This window comes from Trichomonas vaginalis, chromosome I (genome assembly GCF_026262505.1).
Source record: "Trichomonas vaginalis G3 chromosome I, whole genome shotgun sequence".
Classification (NCBI taxonomy): domain Eukaryota; phylum Parabasalia; order Trichomonadida; family Trichomonadidae; genus Trichomonas; species Trichomonas vaginalis.
The window spans coordinates 26,133,914-26,152,235 of NC_067203.1; the positions used below are offsets into that span (position 1 = coordinate 26,133,914).

General features: G+C 32.4%; 1 protein-coding gene and 4 pseudogenes across 5 annotated transcripts, besides 1 other annotated feature; 4 read left to right on the forward strand and 1 right to left on the reverse strand.

The window, feature by feature from the left end:
- Nucleotides 1-11,454: 11,454 nt before the first annotated feature.
- Nucleotides 11,455-18,322: part of a mobile genetic element that runs on past the window's edge.
- Nucleotides 11,577-12,066, reverse strand: TVAGG3_1052120 (annotated as a pseudogene). The gene has a single exon. A coding segment is annotated over exon 1 (490 nt).
- On the forward strand, nucleotides 12,405-13,411 carry TVAGG3_1052130 (annotated as a pseudogene). The gene has a single exon. A coding segment is annotated over exon 1 (1,007 nt).
- Nucleotides 14,200-14,770, forward strand: TVAGG3_1052140 (annotated as a pseudogene). The gene has a single exon. A coding segment is annotated over exon 1 (571 nt).
- On the forward strand, nucleotides 14,993-15,708 carry TVAGG3_1052150 (annotated as a pseudogene). The gene has a single exon. A coding segment is annotated over exon 1 (716 nt).
- Nucleotides 17,627-18,037, forward strand: TVAGG3_1052160 (organellar and viral DNA polymerase type B; the record flags this gene model as incomplete). Its single annotated transcript, XM_051255761.1, has 1 exon — nucleotides 17,627-18,037. The coding sequence occupies one exon, from the start codon at nucleotides 17,627-17,629 to the stop codon at nucleotides 18,035-18,037; it is 411 nt and encodes a 136-aa protein (XP_051081335.1).

Genomic DNA, 18,322 nt, shown 5'->3' on the forward strand with positions numbered 1-18,322 from the left:
TCGTAAATGTTTTGTCAAACATGAACGTAAAGACTTCATCGAAACTAAACGTAAACTCTATGTTAAACATGAACGTAAAGACTTCATCGAAACTAAACGTAAACTCTATGTTAAACATGAACGTAAATGCTTTGTCATGATTTCTTCGTAAATGTTTTGTCAAAACTTCATCGTATATGCTTTGTCAAGACTTCTTCGTATATGTTTTGTCAAGACTTCTTCGTAAATGCTTTGTCAAACATGAACGTAAACTCTATGTCAAACATGAACGTAAATGTTTTGTCATGACTTCATCCTAATGAGCGTAAATGACTAAAAAATATATTTTAGTTGAAAAGGTTAGATCTAACACGATATCTAACCTCTTTTCTACCCTGTTGAATTTTCATGATTTCATCGTAAATGTTTTGTCAAACATGAACGCAAAGACTTCATCGAAACTAAACGTAAACTCTATGTCAAACATGAACGTAAAGACTTCATCGAAACTAAACGTAAACTCTATGTCAAACATGAACGTAAACTCTATGTTAAACATGAACGCAAACTCTATGTCAAACATGAACGTAAAGACTTCATCGAAACTAAACGGAAACTCTATGTTAAACATGAACGTAAAGACTTCATCGAAACTAAACGTAAACTCTATGTTAAACATGAACGTAAATGCTTTGTCATGATTTCTTCGTAAATGTTTTGTCAAAACTTCATCGTATATGCTTTGTCAAAACTTCTTCGTATATGTTTTGTCAAGACTTCTTCGTAAATGCTTTGTCAAACATGAACGTAAATGTTTTGTCATGACTTCATCCTAATGAGCGTAAATGACTAAAAAATATATTTTAGTTGAAAAGGTTAGATCTAACACGATATCTAACCTCTTTTCTACCCTGTTGAATTTTCATGATTTCATCGTAAATGTTTTGTCAAACATGAACGTAAAGACTTCATCGAAACTAAACGTAAACTCTATGTTAAACATGAACGTAAACTCTATGTCAAACATGAACGTAAACTCTATGTCAAACATGAACGTAAAGACTTCATCGAAACTAAACGTAAACTCTATGTCAACATGAACGTAAACTCTATGTCAAACATGAACGTAAACTCTATGTTAAACATGAACGTAAACTCTATGTCAAACATGAACGTAAATGCTTTGTCAAAACTTCATCGTAAATGCTTTGTTATTACTTCTTCGTATATGTTTTGTCAAGACTTCATCGTAAATGTTTTGTCAAAACTTCATCGTATATGCTTTGGCATGATTTCATCGTATATGCTTTGTCAAAACTTCATCGTAAATGTTTTGTCAAAACTTCTTCGTATATGTTTTGTCAAGACTTCATCGTAAATGTTTTGTCAAAACTTCATCGTATATGCTTTGTCAAGACTTCATCGTAAATGCTTTGTCATGATTTCATCGTATATGCTTTGTCAAAACTTCATCGTAAATGTTTTGTCAAAACTTCTTCGTATATGTTTTGTCAAGACTTCATCGTAAATGTTTTGTCAAAACTTCATCGTATATGCTTTGTCAAGACTTCATCGTAAATGCTTTGTCATGATTTCATCGTATATGCTTTGTCAAAACTTCATCGTAAATGTTTTGTCAAAACTTCATCGTATATGCTTTGGCATGATTTCATCGTATATGCTTTGGCATGATTTCATCGTATATGCTTTGTCAAAACTTCATCGTAAATGTTTTGTCAAAACTTCATCGTATATGCTTTGGCATGATTTCATCGTATATGCTTTGTCAAAACTTCATCGTAAATGTTTTGTCAAAACTTCTTCGTATATGTTTTGTCAAGACTTCATCGTAAATGTTTTGTCAAAACTTCATCGTATATGCTTTGTCAAGACTTCATCGTAAATGCTTTGTCATGATTTCATCGTATATGCTTTGTCAAGACTTCATCGTAAATGTTTTGTCAAAACTTCTTCGTATATGTTTTGTCAAGACTTCATCGTAAATGTTTTGTCAAAACTTCTTCGTATATGTTTTGTCAAGACTTCATCGTATATGCTTTGTCAAGACTTCATCGTAAATGTTTTGTCAAAACTTCTTCGTATATGTTTTGTCAAGACTTCATCGTAAATGTTTTGTCAAAACTTCATCGTATATGCTTTGTCAAGACTTCATCGTAAATGCTTTGGCATGATTTCATCGTATATGCTTTGTCAAAACTTCATCGTAAATGTTTTGTCAAAACTTCTTCGTATATGTTTTGTCAAGACTTCATCGTAAATGTTTTGTCAAAACTTCATCGTATATGCTTTGTCAAGACTTCATCGTAAATGCTTTGTCATGATTTCATCGTATATGCTTTGTCAAGACTTCATCGTAAATGTTTTGTCAAACTTCTTCGTATATGTTTTGTCAAGACTTCATCGTAAATGTTTTGTCAAAACTTCATCGTATATGCTTTGTCATGATTTCATCGTAAATGCTTTGTCATGATTTCATCGTATATGCTTTGTCAAAACTTCATCGTAAATGTTTTGTCAAAACTTCATCGTATATGTTTTGTCAAGACTTCTTCGTAAATGCTTTGTCAAGATTTGATCGTATATGTTTTGTCATGATTTCATCGAAACTAAACGTAAACTCTATGTCAAACATGAACGTAAACTCTATGTTAAACATGAACGCAAACTTATGTCAAACATGAACGTAAAGACTTCATCGAAACTAAACGTAAACTCTATGTTAAACATGAACGTAAAGACTTCATCGAAACTAAACGTAAACTCTATGTCAAACATGAACGTAAACTCTATGTCAAACATGAACGTAAACTCTATGTCAAACATGAACGTAAAGACTTCATCGAAACTAAACGTAAACTCTATGTTAAACATGAACGTAAATGCTTTGTCATGATTTCTTCGTAAATGTTTTGTCAAAACTTCATCGTATATGCTTTGTCAAGACTTCTTCGTATATGTTTTGTCAAGACTTCTTCGTAAATGCTTTGTCAAACATGAACGTAAACTCTATGTCAAACATGAACGTAAATGTTTTGTCATGACTTCATCCTAATGAGCGTAAATGACTAAAAAATATATTTTAGTTGAAAAGGTTAGATCTAACACGATATCTAACCTCTTTTCTACCCTGTTGAATTTTCATGATTTCATCGTAAATGTTTTGTCAAACATGAACGTAAACTCTATGTCAAACATGAACGTAAACTCTATGTCAAACATGAACGTAAAGACTTCATCGAAACTAAACGTAAACTCTATGTTAAACATGAACGTAAATGCTTTGTCATGATTTCTTCGTAAATGTTTTGTCAAAACTTCATCGTATATGCTTTGTCAAAACTTCTTCGTATATGTTTTGTCAAGACTTCTTCGTAAATGCTTTGTCAAACATGAACGTAAACTCTATGTCAAACATGAACGTAAATGTTTTGTCATGACTTCATCCTAATGAGCGTAAATGACTAAAAAATATATTTTAGTTGAAAAGGTTAGATCTAACACGATATCTAACCTCTTTTCTACCCTGTTGAATTTTCATGATTTCATCGTAAATGTTTTGTCAAACATGAACGTAAACTCTATGTCAAACATGAACGTAAACTCTATGTCAAACATGAACGTAAAGACTTCATCGAAACTAAACGTAAACTCTATGTTAAACATGAACGTAAATGCTTTGTCATGATTTCTTCGTAAATGTTTTGTCAAAACTTCATCGTATATGCTTTGTCAAAACTTCTTCGTATATGTTTTGTCAAGACTTCTTCGTAAATGCTTTGTCAAACATGAACGTAAACTCTATGTCAAACATGAACGTAAATGTTTTGTCATGACTTCATCCTAATGAGCGTAAATGACTAAAAAATATATTTTAGTTGAAAAGGTTAGATCTAACACGATATCTAACCTCTTTTCTACCCTGTTGAATTTTCATGATTTCATCGTAAATGTTTTGTCAAACATGAACGTAAACTCTATGTCAAACATGAACGTAAACTCTATGTCAAACATGAACGTAAAGACTTCATCGAAACTAAACGTAAACTCTATGTTAAACATGAACGTAAATGCTTTGTCATGATTTCTTCGTAAATGTTTTGTCAAAACTTCATCGTATATGCTTTGTCAAAACTTCTTCGTATATGTTTTGTCAAGACTTCTTCGTAAATGCTTTGTCAAACATGAACGTAAACTCTATGTCAAACATGAACGTAAATGTTTTGTCATGACTTCATCCTAATGAGCGTAAATGACTAAAAAATATATTTTAGTTGAAAAGGTTAGATCTAACACGATATCTAACCTCTTTTCTACCCTGTTGAATTTTCATGATTTCATCGTAAATGTTTTGTCAAACATGAACGTAAAGACTTCATCGAAACTAAACGTAAACTCTATGTTAAACATGAACGTAAAGACTTCATCGAAACTAAACGTAAACTCTATGTTAAACATGAACGTAAATGTTTTGTCATGATTTCTTTCGTAAATGTTTTGTCGAAACTTCATCGTATATGCTTTGTCAAGACTTCTTCGTATATGTTTTGTCAAGACTTCTTCGTAAATGCTTTGTCAAACATGAACGTAAACTCTATGTCAAACATGAACGTAAATGTTTTGTCATGACTTCATCCTAATGAGCGTAAATGACTAAAAAATATATTTTAGTTGAAAAGGTTAGATCTAACACGATATCTAACCTCTTTTCTACCCTGTTGAATTTTCATGATTTCATCGTAAATGTTTTGTCAAACATGAACGTAAAGACTTCATCGAAACTAAACGTAAACTCTATGTCAAACATGAACGTAAAGACTTCATCGAAACTAAACGTAAACTCTATGTCAAACATGAACGTAAACTCTATGTTAAACATGAACGCAAACTCTATGTCAAACATGAACGTAAAGACTTCATCGAAACTAAACGGAAACTCTATGTTAAACATGAACGTAAAGACTTCATCGAAACTAAACGTAAACTCTATGTTAAACATGAACGTAAATGCTTTGTCATGATTTCTTCGTAAATGTTTTGTCAAAACTTCATCGTATATGCTTTGTCAAAACTTCTTCGTATATGTTTGTTGTCAAGACTTCTTCGTAAATGCTTTGTCAAACATGAACGTAAACTCTATGTCAAACATGAACGTAAATGTTTTGTCATGACTTCATCCTAATGAGCGTAAATGACTAAAAAATATATTTTAGTTGAAAAGGTTAGATCTAACACGATATCTAACCTCTTTTCTACCCTGTTGAATTTTCATGATTTCATCGTAAATGTTTTGTCAAACATGAACGTAAAGACTTCATCGAAACTAAACGTAAACTCTATGTCAAACATGAACGTAAACTCTATGTCAAACATGAACGTAAAGACTTCATCGAAACTAAACGTAAACTCTATGTTAAACATGAACGTAAATGCTTTGTCATGATTTCTTCGTAAATGTTTTGTCAAAACTTCATCGTATATGCTTTGTCAAGACTTCTTCGTATATGTTTTGTCAAGACTTCTTCGTAAATGCTTTGTCAAACATGAACGTAAACTCTATGTCAAACATGAACGTAAATGTTTTGTCATGACTTCATCCTAATGAGCGTAAATGACTAAAAAATATATTTTAGTTGAAAAGGTTAGATCTAACACGATATCTAACCTCTTTTCTACCCTGTTGAATTTTCATGATTTCATCGTAAATGTTTTGTCAAACATGAACGTAAAGACTTCATCGAAACTAAACGTAAACTCTATGTTAAACATGAACGTAAACTCTATGTCAAACATGAACGTAAACTCTATGTCAAACATGAACGTAAAGACTTCATCGAAACTAAACGTAAACTCTATGTCAAACATGAACGTAAACTCTATGTCAAACATGAACGTAAACTCTATGTTAAACATGAACGTAAACTCTATGTCAAACATGAACGTAAATGCTTTGTCAAAACTTCATCGTAAATGCTTTGTTATTACTTCTTCGTATATGTTTTGTCAAGACTTCATCGTAAATTTTGTCAAAACTTCATCGTATATGCTTTGGCATGATTTCATCGTATATGCTTTGTCAAAACTTCATCGTAAATTTTTGTCAAAACTTCTTCGTATATGTTTGTCAAGACTTCATCGTAAATGTTTTGTCAAAACTTCATCGTATATGCTTTGTCAAGACTTCATCGTAAATGCTTTGTCATGATTTCATCGTATATGCTTTGTCAAAACTTCATCGTAAATGTTTTGTCAAAACTTCTTCGTATATGTTTTGTCAAGACTTCATCGTAAATGTTTTGTCAAAACTTCATCGTATATGCTTTGTCAAGACTTCATCGTAAATGCTTTGTCATGATTTCATCGTATATGCTTTGTCAAAACTTCATCGTAAATGTTTTGTCAAAACTTCATCGTATATGCTTTGGCATGATTTCATCGTATATGCTTTGGCATGATTTCATCGTATATGCTTTGTCAAAACTTCATCGTAAATGTTTTTGTCAAAACTTCATCGTATATGCTTTGGCATGATTTCATCGTATATGCTTTGTCAAAACTTCATCGTAAATGTTTTGTCAAAACTTCTTCGTATATGTTTTGTCAAGACTTCATCGTAAAATGTTTTGTCAAAACTTCATCGTATATGCTTTGTCAAGACTTCATCGTAAATGCTTTGTCATGATTTCATCGTATATGCTTTGTCAAGACTTCATCGTAAATGTTTTGTCAAAACTTCTTCGTATATGTTTTGTCAAGACTTCATCGTAAATGTTTTGTCAAAACTTCATCGTATATGCTTTGTCAAGACTTCATCGTAAATGCTTTGTCATGATTTCATCGTATATGCTTTGTCAAAACTTCATCGTAAATGTTTTGTCAAAACTTCATCGTATATGTTTTGTCAAGACTTCTTCGTAAATGCTTTGTCAAGATTTGATCGTATATGTTTTGTCATGATTTCATCGAAACTAAACGTAAACTCTATGTCAAACATGAACGTAAACTCTATGTTAAACATGAACGCAAACTCTATGTCAAACATGAACGTAAAGACTTCATCGAAACTAAACGTAAACTCTATGTTAAACATGAACGTAAAGACTTCATCGAAACTAAACGTAAACTCTATGTCAAACATGAACGTAAACTCTATGTTAAACATGAACGTAAACTCTATGTTAAACATGAACGTAAAGACTTCATCGAAACTAAACGTAAACTCTATGTTAAACATGAACGTAAATGCTTTGTCATGATTTCTTCGTAAATGTTTTGTCAAAACTTCATCGTATTATGCTTTGTCAAGACTTCTTCGTATATGTTTTGTCAAGACTTCTCGTAAATGCTTTGTCAAACATGAACGTAAACTCTATGTCAAACATGAACGTAAATGTTTTGTCATGACTTCATCCTAATGAGCGTAAATGACTAAAAAATATATTTTAGTTGAAAAGGTTAGATCTAACACGATATCTAACCTCTTTTCTACCCTGTTGAATTTTTCATGATTTCATCGTAAATGTTTTGTCAAACATGAACGTAAAGACTTCATCGAAACTAAACGTAAACTCTATGTCAAACATGAACGTAAAGACTTCATCGAAACTAAACGTAAACTCTATGTTAAACATGAACGTAAATGCTTTGTCATGATTTCTTCGTAAATGTTTTGTCAAAACTTCATCGTATATGCTTTGTCAAAACTTCTTCGTATATGTTTTGTCAAGACTTCTTCGTAAATGCTTTGTCAAACATGAACGTAAACTCTATGTCAAACATGAACGTAAATGTTTTGTCATGACTTCATCCTAATGAGCGTAAATGACTAAAAAATATATTTTAGTTGAAAAGGTTAGATCTAACACGATATCTAACCTCTTTTCTACCTGTTGAATTTTCATGATTTCATCGTAAATGTTTTGTCAAACATGAACGTAAACTCTATGTCAAACATGAACGTAAACTCTATGTCAAACATGAACGTAAAGACTTCATCGAAACTAAACGTAAACTCTATGTTAAACATGAACGTAAATGCTTTGTCATGATTTCTTCGTAAATGTTTTTGTCAAAACTTCATCGTATATGCTTTGTCAAAACTTCTTCGTATATGTTTTGTCAAGACTTCTTCGTAAATGCTTTGTCAAACATGAACGTAAACTCTATGTCAAACATGAACGTAAATGTTTTGTCATGACTTCATCCTAATGAGCGTAAATGACTAAAAAATATATTTTAGTTGAAAAGGTTAGATCTAACACGATATCTAACCTCTTTTCTACCCTGTTGATTTTCATGATTTCATCGTAAATGTTTTGTCAAACATGAACGTAAACTCTATGTCAAACATGAACGTAAACTCTATGTCAAACATGAACGTAAAGACTTCATCGAAACTAAACGTAAACTCTATGTTAAACATGAACGTAAATGCTTTGTCATGATTTCTTCGTAAATGTTTTGTCAAAACTTCATCGTATATGCTTTGTCAAAACTTCTTCGTATATGTTTTGTCAAGACTCTTCGTAAATGCTTTGTCAAACATGAACGTAAACTCTATGTCAAACATGAACGTAAATGTTTTGTCATGACTTCATCCTAATGAGCGTAAATGACTAAAAAAATATTTTAGTTGAAAAGGTTAGATCTAACACGATATCTAACCTCTTTTCTACCCTGTTGAATTTTCATGATTTCATCGTAAATGTTTTGTCAAACATGAACGTAAAGACTTCATCGAAACTAAACGTAAACTCTATGTCAAACATGAACGTAAAGACTTCATCGAAAACTAAACGTAAACTCTATGTCAAACATGAACGTAAACTCTATGTTAAACATGAACGCAAACTCTATGTCAAACATGAACGTAAAGACTTCATCGAAACTAAACGCTAAACTCTATGTTAAACATGAACGTAAAGACTTCATCGAAACTAAACGTAAACTCTATGTTAAACATGAACGTAAATGCTTTGTCATGATTTCTTCGTAAATGTTTTTGTCAAAACTTCACGTATATGCTTTGTCAAAACTTCTTCGTATATGTTTTGTCAAGACTTCTTCGTAAATGCTTTGTCAAACATGAACGTAAAACTCTATGTCAAACATGAACGTAAATGTTTTGTCATGACTTCATCCTAATGAGCGTAAATGACTAAAAAATATATTTTAGTTGAAAAGGTTAGATCTAACACGATATCTAACCTCTTTTCTACCCTGTTGAATTTTCATGATTTCATCGTAAACTCTATGTCAAACATGAACGTAAAGACTTCATCAGAAACTAAACGTAAACTCTATGTCAAACATGAACGTAAACTCTATGTCAAACATGAACGTAAAGACTTCATCGAAACTAAACGTAAACTCTATGTTAAACATGAACGTAAATGCTTGTCATGATTTCTTCGTAAATGTTTTGTCAAGCTTCATCGTATATATGCTTTGTCAAGACTTCTTCGTATATGTTTTGTCAAGACTTCTTTCGTAAATGCTTTGTCAAACATGAACGTAAACTCTATGTCAAACATGAACGTAAATGTTTTGTCATGACTTCATCCTAATGAGCGTAAATGACTAAAAAATATATTTTAGTTGAAAAGGTTAGATCTAACACGATATCTAACCTCTTTTTACCCTGTTTGAATTTTCATGATTTCATCGTAAATGTTTTTGTCAAACATGAACGTAAAGACTTCATCGAAACTAAACGTAAACTCTATGTTAAACATGAACGTAAACTCTATGTCAAACATGAACGTAAACTCTATGTCAAACATGAACGTAAAGACTTCATCGAAACTAAACGTAAACTCTATGTCAAACATGAACGTAAACTCTATGTCAAACATGAACGTAAACTCTATGTTAAACATGAACGTAAACTCTATGTCAAACATGAACGTAAACTCTATGTTAAACATGAACGTAAACTCTATGTTAAACATGAACGTAAATGCTTTGTCAAAACTAAACGTAAATGCTTTGTCAAAACTTCATCGTTAATGCTTTGTTATGACTTCTTCGTAAATGCTTTGTCAAAACTTCTTCGTATATGTTTTGTCATGATTTCATCGTAAATGTTTTGTCATGATTTCATCGTAAATGCTTTGTCAGGATTTCATCGTAATGAGCGTAAATGACTAAAAATATATTTTAGTTTGAAAAGGTTAGATCTAACCCGATATCTAACCTCTTTTACCCTAAAAATTATTTCTGCAGTTCATCCGCTAAATTATTAACTAATTAACTTCAGACATAAAATATATTTAGTTTCGATGAAGTCTTTACGTTCATGTTTAACATAGAGTTTACGTTCATGTTTAACATAGAGTTTACGATGAAATCATGACAAAGGATTTACGATGAAATCATGACAAAACATATACGAAGAAGTAATAACAAAGCAGTTACGATGAAGTTTTGACAAAGCATTTACGTTCATGTTTAACATAGAGTTTACGTTCATGTTTGACATAGAGTTTACGTTTCATGTTTGACATAGAGTTTACGTTCATGTTTAACATAGAGTTTACGTTCATGTTTGACATAGAGTTTACGTTTAGTTTCGATGAAGTCTTTACGTTCATGTTTAACATAGAGTTTACGTTTAGTTTCGATGAAGTCTTTACGTTCATGTTTGACATAGAGTTTACGTTCATGTTTGACATAGAGTTTACGTTTAGTTTCGATGAAGTCTTTACGTTCATGTTTGACAAAACATTTACGATGAAATCATGAAAATTCAACAGGGTAGAAAAGAGGTTAGATATCGTGTTAGATCTAACCTTTTCAACTAAAATATATTTTTAGTCATTTACGCTCATTAGGATGAAGTCATGACAAAACATTTACGTTCATGTTTGACATAGAGTTTACGTTCATGTTTGACATAGAGTTTACGTTCATGTTTGACAAAACATTTACGATGAAATCATGAAAATTCAACAGGGTAGAAAAGAGGTTAGATATCGTGTTAGATCTAACCTTTTCAACTAAAATATATTTTTTAGTCATTTACGCTCATTAGGATGAAGTCATGACAAAATTTACGTTCATGTTTGACATAGAGTTTACGTTCATGTTTGACATAGAGTTAGTTAGTATATATATCAAGGGTACGGCGACACTGCGTTCCACTTACCCAAGATAACAGTTTGACACTTTACGAAACCGTTAACGTATATTTTACAACACAAACACAAACACCAACTTAACCTTAAATATTTATAAAGCCGCCAACCACTTCACCTCACTAACATTTTCGCTAACGATTTCACTAATGAAAAATAAACGTTCTCACTAATGTAAAAAAATAAACGTTCTCACTTACAAAAGTATTGCAACTCCTCCCATTGCTGTGCTTCATATAACAGCTCATAATCTTCTGACTCACTTTCTTCTTCATATAGGTCAAAATCACTGTCATAGTTTATACCTGTAAGTTTTGACAAAGCTAATGCGAACCCATTTACCTAAATGAGTTGCTATGACAGGAACGTTTGGAATGAACATTGAATTGACTGCATAACAGAAGGATTTATATTCTACTGAACCTTTACTATTAACTCCTGAAATGCCTGTGACATTAGCTATTTTAGACTCAATGTATAAACAATTACCATAACATACGTATGGAACAGATTTCATCTCAATCGTTTTGTCAACACTTTTCAAAGGAAATGTCATATGGTATGCACCCAAAAGAAGTTGTACTCTATGACTCATTCTTGGTATCTTAAACTCTTTCTCGCTGCTGAACTTCAATGTTCCCTCAGAAGAGAGTTCGACATCTATGTTGTCAATAGTTTCTTCATTTATGAGAGTATCTATGACTTCAGCAATTTTATCTATTCTATACCCAGCTCTATTAGGAAATGTTATAACACTTCTTTTGTCATCTATTTCAATCTCTATGAAATCTGTTTCATCTGTTATGACAAAAGTTGCGATAGTATTGAAGTCAACAACTCTGAAAGCAAGTGCTTCATTCTGAAGACCTAAGTTTGTTTGTAGCTTTACTGTCCCGTATTCGTTTGGGTCTGTACTTTGCAAATAGAACAACATTTTATTCTCATTAAAAATGACTATTGCTGCATATGCGTATGAAACAAATGAAGCAAGAAGAGCACATGAACTAGTAAACGAAAAACTCAACTTTAACCATTGAAGGCAATGATTTAGTCATTGACGATGGAAAAACTAAAAAAGTCATTGATTTCGATACTTTTAACACGTATGACCCATTCATTACAACAAGCAAGGTTCCCATCATAAATGATGGAACGGTGCAATATATAAATTCTACAGTAGATGCCTCATTAGTGAAAGTATTAAATGTTCTCATTGAATTGTTAAAGAGCTTTCGATTTGACGACAACATTAAATGCCTAAAGAATTTAGTCATGAATGAGAAACAAATTCTCGGCGTTGCTGGTAACAGTAATGATGTACACCTTATGACATTAGAATATTATAACGAACATAAAGATGAACTGAAAGGAGAGAAGGGTGACACCGGACCTCAAGGACCACAAGGAATACAAGGAATACAAGGAATACAAGGACCTCAAGGCGAAAACGGTTTGGATGGTGAAGATGGAAAGGATGGAAAAACTGCTAAATCATGGATATGGAACCTTATAAATACTGGTTTAACAGCTGCTTCATATGGAGTTCTTCAATACCAAATCGGAAAGATATGGGCAGTACTTGGTGAAGAAGTTTTAGATGACGTTAAAAATGCTTTGAACTTCATTTCAAATGGTTCGGATACTATTAAAACTTTATCTGGTTGGATGCAAGAAACAAGGAGTCAAATAGATACTGTAAGACGCATAGCAAACAATGCACGTACGGGATTGGATACTTTACGAGAAGCACAAAATACACTAAAGGAAGCAAATGATATTCTTGGCTCAGTATCAGACATGCATGAAGATTGGCTTAAAGGTATTGACAAATCTTTAAAAAATCACAGTCAGTCTATTGCTGACTACAAGAAAAGTATAGATTTTTTACATAGTGCTATGGACGTACATGATGGAAGCATAAGGAACTTACTTAATGCTAACAATAACTTACCAGGAACTATTAAAGCATTTATAAAGTCCTTTGTAAAACCTGGTGCTCTAACATTTAGGTCTTTGAGAGCAAGAGCATTGAAGTCAAGAGATGCAGAAACTCCAACAGAACCTACAGAAGGAACTGAAACAACTGAAACTCCAGAAGAACCACCAAAACCAACAGCTAATGAAATATTGTTCGAATATTTTCCAAGGTACTCTGTTCTCATTGCATACATTCAAGAAATACTTAAGAAAGCAGACTTGACTTTAGGAGATGATGAAAGTTCTGTATATCTTTCGTTCCAGTTTCAAATAGCAGAACTTTTGAGACAGATATGCTTAATGTATGACAACATCTCTGATTTCACAAGATATGATGACGACCATGACCCGAACACGGTGAAGAAAAGTTTTACAAACATCCATTAAGACAGGAAAGGTTTTAACTCAAAGTCTCATTATTGACACCAAAGATGGCGAAGTGGACGTTCTTCAAGAGCTGAAGAAAAATACTTCTTCGGGAGGTGGTGGTAGGCATGAACTTGAAATAAATGAGATAGAAGAGAAATTAGCCGAGAAAGCAGATAAAAACCATGTTCATTATATAAGTTCAGACGAACAGATTATAACGGACTACCATGGATATTTAACACAGGATGAACAAATAAGCACTGAAGATGTTAATGAAAGAAGATATAAATACATTCGTGCTAAAGGTTATGACATAAGCTGTACTGTACAGTATGACACAGGTAAAGCACAAGAAGCATTTGGTTATAACGATGAAATATATGCCTCTAGTTTCTTTGTTAACGGTGTATTAGTTGAACCAAGATTTACTTTGAGAGTTAAGGCAAAAATAACTTTTGAAGATGCTATTAAAAGTAAAGCTGACAAAGATGAACTTGACGCAACGAACAAAGTTTTGAAATCTCATAAACACAATATCTCCGATATAAATGAACTTCAAGCTACATTAAATAGTAAAGCTGACAAGAACCATACACATAAATCCTTCACTACTGTTAGAGCAGACGACATAATATTGAACTATACCCTTGGTTCAAGTGCACCTTTAGAGAATCCGAGTACAAGCGTAAAAGATACACTAAACAATTTAGATAACAGATGTATGAACATTGAAGGTCATGTCAGAAACTTTGAAACACATGAACTACCAGCAATGTTAGATAAGAAAGCTGACAAAAATCATACACATAAATCCTTCACTACTGTTAGAGCAGACGACATAATATTGAACTATACCCTTGGTTCAAGTGCACCTTTAGAGAATCCGAGTACAAGCGTAAAAGATACACTAAACAATTTAGATAACAGATGTATGAACATTGAAGGTCATGTCAGAAACTTTGAAACACATGAACTACCAGCAATGTTAGATAAGAAAGCAGACAAAACAGAGCTTCAAACATTAAAGACTGAAATACTTCAAACATTATATCCTATAGGCTCTATTTATATGTCAATGAACTCAACAAATCCAGCAACAGTTTTAGGTTTTGGTACGTGGAAGCAGATTGTAGATAAATTCTTATACTGTGCTAGATATTCAAAGCAAACAGGAGGTTCGAAGAAAATTAAAGAAGCAAACCTTCCACCGCACACTCATACAGGAACTACAAACACAACAGGTAATCATACACATTCAATAACAAAAAGAGGTTTTACAAATCTTGCAGCAGGTTCAGATAGACAGGGAATGAATAGATATGATATTTCAAGTGACCCAGTAGATTCAAGCGCAGGTATTTTCTGTGGAACCACAGGAAATCATTTACACACTTTCACAACAAATCCAACAGGCTCGGGTGCAGATTATATGCCACCATTTGTGACTATATTCGCATGGTACCGCGTTCAATGAACGCGCTTGAGCCTTGAATAAAATCTTTAATTTTACATAAATGAGCTTGAAAGAAGTATTCGAACAACATCCATGGAGGTCATTTAAGAAGTTCAATGAAGCTGCAAAGAGTTGGGGATTTACTAACAGAGCTGAAGTGAAAAGGTTCTTTTGACAAAAATGTTGTACATCAAACAAAAATAAACCCTTACGACTACTTTTTACCAATTTGCTCCAACACTCCTGACGCATACCAATTTGACACTCTCATTCAAAGCAGAAAAGGAGGACATAAACCATTCCTCATCTTCATTAATGTTAACACTCGCAAAGCATATGCATATCCAATGAGGAATAAAGGAACTCATGAAGTGTTAAAGTTTTACAAAAGTTTGTAGCAGAACATAGCCCAAGTACTTTAACATCAGACCAAGACAGTGCATACCTCAGCAATGAAATCACAGAATTTCTCATTAAGCATAACATAACTCACTACACTACTGAAGACCATAACCATAACATACTCGGCATCATAAACCGCTTCATAAGGACTCTCAGAGATTTAAATCAAGAGCGAGACTTTACCGAAGAAACAATGAAACATTTTCTCGAAGTATATAATTCCTCAACACATTCTACAACAGGACATACACCAAATTCAATGACACAACAACAAGAAGAAAAGTATATACAAAAGAAACGAAGCCAAACACAAAATATCAGAAATTCAACACAATTTACCCTCATTCCTGGTACAAAAGTTCGTGTAGTTCTTGACGACAAACCGTTGACAAAGAAATGTTTAAGGTTAAGTCGAAATTATTATATCGTAGACTCTACGCAAGGTAATGGATATCTTATAAAAAGCTGCTGACGACTCTATTGCGTTTTATCCTCGTCATAAATTAGTCGAAAGTAGTAATGGCAAACTTGCTGAAACCATTGACGAAGCAAAGCGAGGAGTGGTTATTGAAATACTTGGCTATAACACAAACGATGACACTTATAAAGTAAGATATGAAGGAGGCGTTGAAGATGTTATACCATCTAAGAACTTGAGAGAGTCGAAGCCAACACATCTGGGACCATTAGAGCGGAGACTGGAAAGACAAAAATATGCCAGAAAGAATAAGAAAATTCTTCTAAACTTTTCATTAGATGTAAATCAGACATGAACGAGAACAGTCATGATATCATTAATGGTACCATTTATTTTAACATAAATAAAGTTTATGTTAGAATGTTAGATCTAACACGTTTTCTAACCACTTTTCTAACATGGTCTAAAACTCTCGAAAATCATGAATTTTTGAACATTTCCTTATGAAAGAAAAATAACGCTAATTTTTTTCTAAGAAAAATTTTTATCTTGTATGTAAAGATATGATTTCAACAATAGGTTCTACAACACTTCAAACAACAACTTCACCAAACTCTTTAGTTATGAATCCAACATCTATGTTAGTAGAGATGAAAAGCTTCATTCCTTCTTATATGAGACAGAAATACAAAGAATTAAGCAAGAACTTTTAACAAGTAATTTAGACTGTAGTGCGAAAGATGAAACAAATGAACAGTATCTTTATGACATGCAGGATATTATTGACCATTTACCCAAATTGCCTGAAATCCAACAACAAAAGCTCACTATTCATGAATTCGATGAAATAGAAGTGAAACCAACTGACTCAGTAGAAATAAAGAAGTTCATACGTAAAGTAAACTATGAGTTTCTAGGATATCATTGCAACCATAAAGTTATGGACAAAGATTGCGACATGGTATATAAGAACATCTCTGACATATATAAATCGGAGGAGTTTAAGACATACGACAACTTGTTTCGTTAGTTGCTGAATGTGTATGGCAGATAAGAGATAAAGATAAAAGATGTAAAATATGGAATGGACAAATAAAACCAACAACTTTTGAGTTAAAGAAAACCATTGACGCCTTAGTTGTTCTAGCAGGTCAAATTTCAATGTATAACGCAAAAATGAATCCGCAATGTTCAAAATGTAAAGCAGCAATGAGGAAATATAACTACTCCGTCAAAGAGATAGAACGTATGAGAAACGACTATACTGACTTAAAGAAAGAAGTAGAGAAACCAGCAGAAGATAAAATAGACATGTTAGCATTTCTGAACAAAAACTATCCAACAGCTGACGATTTCCTATTATCTGATGTCAAGAAGAAGTATAAAGAAACCTTCGGCATAGTTAAAATTTTTGATATCCTTCGTGAAGAAATAGAAGCTACAAAACTGTTTAAAGTCATGAACCATCGCAACATATACCATGTAAAACGCTTGTAAATAGTTATGTTAGAAAAGTGGTTAGAAAACGTGTTAGATCTAACATGCTAACATAAACATTATTTTTTCTATCTTAAGGAAATTCACGAAAATTCATGAGTTTTGACATTTCCTTATGAAAGAAAAATAACGCTAATTTTTTCTAAGAAAAATTTTATCTTGTATGTAAAGACAGTAATGACAAACATTGAGTTTGAAACAGTTAGAAAGATTGACAATGACACCAAAGTGGTTAGAATTGGTGATTTAAACGTAAGATACTGTAAGAAATACAACAAATATTCTTTGTCAGACATTATAACACCATCTGGAAAGAAAACAAAGGACTGGGTTAGAATTGCTTCTACTCAGAAAATTTTGACAAGAAATCCTGAGCTTATGATATCAGTAGCATTTCATGGAACAAGCGCATATCTTATAGACAAAAGTCTTATACCAATAGTTTTGTTATGGTTAGACCCAGTTGTTGGATATAACTTCATAACATATGGTTCATTCGACTCAGAACGTTGCAGTGAAGGCTTACTTTACATCGTTCAGAAACCGAAGGACTTCAATACAAAGAGATATAAGATAGGAAGAACATATAATATAAGTAGTAGATATGACAGTACAGTCAATAGAGTCAAGGTTGTGTTCGTTAATGATATGAGAGCCGCAGAAACAGAACTACTCGAAAAGTTTGAGAAAATGTATGGTGCTCCCATAAAAGGTAAAGAAACGTTTGAAGTAGATGAGATAGATAAAGCTATAAAATTATTTGACGAAGTTGCTGAAAAATACATGTAAAGCGTTTATTTTTGTCTTTTGTGAAAGTCAGAAAATAAAGTTAGTTTTATTTTTATTTATTTTTTTTATTTTGTATGTAAAGACAGTAATGTCAACAACAGAGAACACAACAATTGCTATCGTTCATGAAGCCATAAATGAAGAATACGAATACATACAATATAACAAACAACTTCGCCTCATTCGTTCGGTCAAAGATGACATGTACCAAATGCAAAGTATAATGAATGCTCTTCTTTCTACAAAGCAAGCATATCATTGGTTTGAAAACCAACAGACAAAAGA